We start from the raw sequence: 3,900 nt of genomic DNA, 5'->3' as shown, positions 1-3,900 counted from the left end.
ATATATTTTTTTAATATATACATATAATAGTCTCTTGGTAACAGTTCCCTTCATGAACCAAAGTGATGGGATAGCAAACCAATCCATTGGCTTTTGTGATCTTACGGAATGTTTCAGCGCGGATCCAGAATGGAAAAAACTGCATCGGGCATGGTGAGGACTAGCGAAGACCATTAGTCGCTACGTAGCCACCTAAATGATTCAGTCCATTTGAAGCTAACATTTCTCTACATTTGCGTTGTTAGTGAGATGCTGGTTTCCGTGAACTTTTATATAAACGGACGGTATTGAGAAGCATGGTCCAGGTAACATGGTGCAACCGGATTGTATCGATTTGACCAGTCACTTGCCTTGCTTGCCTACCCTCACTAACCTTTATTCTGTCGTTCGAGAAGAAGGACAACATTGAACTGGAACAAGTAGTATTTTCAGGATGAAATCAACGTTGTAGATCCTCGTTAACGCCACCCCAAGTTTTGAAATTGCTTCTCTACAGTTGTGCCGTGCACTAAGACGCGATCTATGTGTACCATACACCTAGTGAGTATCGACAGTCAGCATTCCATGTGCGGTAATTTTACTTTCCGAAGCACCAGTTGGAGCTTATACAGGCCTGATAAACTCATACCTTCAGCGCATCCACTAAATCATCCATTAGGGGCAGTGGACAGTGAGAACGCCAAGTTGGTGATAGGCTTCACCGATATGGAGCCTTTATGTACACAATGGATGCAGCCCAAAAATTATTTTCTCTAGCGTTAATCAGTTAGCGTCATTCAGCCTGGAGGTGTACCACTATCCACCAAGGAAATCTTTATCGGGGCTGTTTTGACCACATTACTATTGTGCTGTCAATTAGTTTTTCCGAACAAGCGCTGGACAGCCTGGCCAATGAGAGCTCCCAATCGCCATATGGCTTATTCAGATCCTCTCCAGTTAACCGACATCCTTTTCCGCTTGTTCCTCTCTTTGTTTACAATAGCCGCTAATCCACTGTGTTTTCCTGTTTTTTTTTTGTTAGGAATAGTTCTGAATAGCAACGGTGAACTCAAAAGCGCTAAACCCTCAGAGAACTACTACTCCATACTCAACTGCTGACCTTCGAGTTTTGCTGTTACTTCCGCGATATCTTTCATCTTGAGTTTGCCACTAATAAGTTGAGGTTAAGTGAGAAAATGTGAAGTTTACAACGGGCACTTTCTCAGAGTTAATCAACCCGTGCAAGGACCCATATTAACCCGCCATAATTACTAATTCTTACGTCCTACAGCTAGTGGATGGAATACAGCATGGTTACTGGAAACAGGCGACTGATGAGCTACTTGGTTGTTTGAAGAAAATTCCAAACAGCTTAGACATATTCCATTTCCTTGCGGGATTTGGTTGCGGTGAAGACGCATGTATTCCATGTGTGATCGACTGGCACCCCGTGGTTGGGATCCCCGCATCCGTTGTCACCAACTCCCCAGTGGAATCTCGGTTGCTCAGAGGTGTCAAATAATTGTCTGGAGACTTTCCGGTTAGCTGATATTGTCGTGCGCCTTACTTTGTAGAAACTTATATCGTGCTCTTCCGAAGATAAGCCCAGCTTGTCCTTCCCGGTTGCGGAAATCTCAGTCCAGGGAAAACAGAAAAAGTGTCTACGTGATCTTGAATAATTCGGTTAAGTACGGCTCCTTCAGTGCATAGCTGCCGTGCAACTCAAAAAGAGCCCGAGGGTCGAGCTACTTTCCGGTTGCTTACGTCCAGACAAGAACGATTGGAAATCTAGGGCTGGGTTCAAACCACACCTTCCAGTCAGTAGTTCCGCGCCTTAACCATTGGTGTATCCTAATGTCACATCTCACAACACTTCACACACTTAATATCATCATCATCATTGACAGCAGGACATCAGTGTTCAACACCAGTGATTCGCCGCCGTAACCTCATACACTTGTTCATGTTGCCTGCTTCCAGCCCACAATACCTATAAACTCCCGGTGCATAAGTACGCTTATGACAGTCTGGCAAACAACCAATTCAATCCAATGAGTACCAAAATGAGGACTCGCCGTCGCTCTACCACTTGATGGCCAGAATCCTGCCAATTCTCGTGTTGTAATATGATAGAACAAGTGTCTCCGAAGTCCTAGTCACCACTAGAGTGAAGCTGGTACCTTTGTGGTTACCGCGGTTGCTACAAGCTCCGTTTTGCTCCATCCAATTCAGCTTAGATGCTGTCCACCCCCTAGGTTTCAGCTTGGTCTAAGAAATAAGTCTCGCGAGCGACTGCTAAGCCATAGGTGTTTTGGAAATAAGGTAAGCGTTGAATCAAAAACGTGTGTAATCGTATTCTCAGATGACCGCAGAGGAACCTTCGGTAAGGGGATCAAATCTTCAGAAAAACCTTCAGGGTGTCCTTTGGCCGCATAAAGTGGAAAGCCTACTTTTCTTATAATTGGGAATTGTTTCTCCGGGGAAATGTTGCGTTGAAAGCTCCATTTTTTGTCATCTTTTCATGTTTTACAAAACTTTCCTTCATTTGCCGTTCTTTCTCAGGCTTTGCCCAACATCAAGGCGTTCATGGAGTCTGATCGCTTCATCAAGTGGCCACTAAATGGATGGAGCGCATACTTTGGTGGTGGTGATGCTCCTTCGAAATAATACGCTAATTTTGTATGAAATAAGTTCTGATTGCAATTTTTCCTTCATTCCTGAAGAAAATACATGAATTGTTGCGCTGATATGATTTAGTTGTTTTCAACCACTTCGACAAAGATACTTGAGATTCGGGTCATTCTAAACCTTAACACAGGAAAACGCAATGTCCACTGTGAAACTTAGAATAATTCAGCACAACGTCCGGCTTTGCGGAAGGTCAACCCCTCCATCAGTTCAGAGATGGCCTAGCCGACACTTCTCGACAAATTGTTGAAATTCAGCTCCGCCGTTGACGGTTGGGGTAGGGGCTTATCACTCGATTCTGTGTGTAGTGTGCTGTGTCGAGCACCGAAGCGAGGCGCTTGGAAGGAGCATCCCATCGGATCGTAGAAAAAGCTCTCAGCTCAAGTGCTAACCCGGTGGTTTTTTCAACAACGTGGCGTATGTGAAGGTGGGTGTTTTTTAGTTGCGGACTTTCTGGAGGCTTGTGATCAACTCATGTTAGACGGTGTGTACATTTAAGGCGTGTCCGTGAAACATACCACGACGGTACTCTATTGGCCCATCTACAAAATTGAGACGGTCATATGGCTGCTAGCATATTTCAGGGTTATCCACAGTCATATTATTAGTGACCTCCTCCCGCGGGACTGTGGCGCCGTTCATTAGTGGGGAGCTGTAATATTACGCTGGGGCTTAGTGAGCTTGGCCGATGCTCAGTTGGTACCGGTTCTCGTTTTGTCACCTTGACTGACTTGCAACAAGCCTTTACACATTGGTCTGATTCTTTCGCGTCCAGATCAACCACAAGGTCTTGCAAGCAACGCAACAGGTGAATTCGCATTAACCGTCCGTGGTTGTCCAACGGTACGCGCCCGTCCAGTGCTTCAATGTCGGACGAGTACGAGCAACAGTCATAGTCATGACGATTGACTGAAAATATGTGCTTAATGTGTTCGGATATTGGTAGCCAGAATGCATCTAACGGTTATTCAAGTAGTTGATTCAGCGGAATACACTCATTCGCATACCAGCTTGGTTTTCACGGGAGACCCAACTGAGACTCGCGTTTCTGCTGTTCTACATTAAGCCTTCTGTCGAAAAGTTTTCAGCAACCTTATGAGTAATGTGTTACACCTACAGTTGTTGGTTTGCTTGGTGGTTGTCGGTGCGAAACCCTTGCTTTTCTACTGCAAAGCTCAGCGAACAAATGCTCAATAGCATGTAGAAATGTAATCGCCTTGGTATGATCTAAGG

At 44.9% G+C, this 3,900-nt stretch overlaps 1 protein-coding gene across 1 annotated transcript in view; it reads left to right on the top strand.

Annotated features, from left to right (window-relative positions):
• Positions 1–2,732, top strand: part of T265_04264 (hypothetical protein) — a gene marked incomplete at both ends in the record, with an annotated part of 12,921 nt that extends 10,189 nt beyond the window's left edge. Inside the window, one exon of the mRNA XM_009168953.1 lies at positions 2,542–2,732. Within this exon, the coding sequence (XP_009167217.1) occupies positions 2,542–2,646 (105 nt within the window). The remainder of the gene's footprint in view (positions 1–2,541) is intronic.
• Between the last annotated feature and the right edge of the window lie 1,168 nt (positions 2,733–3,900).

Source organism: Opisthorchis viverrini (assembly GCF_000715545.1).
Source record: "Opisthorchis viverrini unplaced genomic scaffold opera_v5_68, whole genome shotgun sequence".
Taxonomy (NCBI): domain Eukaryota; kingdom Metazoa; phylum Platyhelminthes; class Trematoda; order Opisthorchiida; family Opisthorchiidae; genus Opisthorchis; species Opisthorchis viverrini.
Note: the sequence above shows the minus strand (reverse complement) of the source record. Positions and strands in the feature narration are given on the sequence as shown.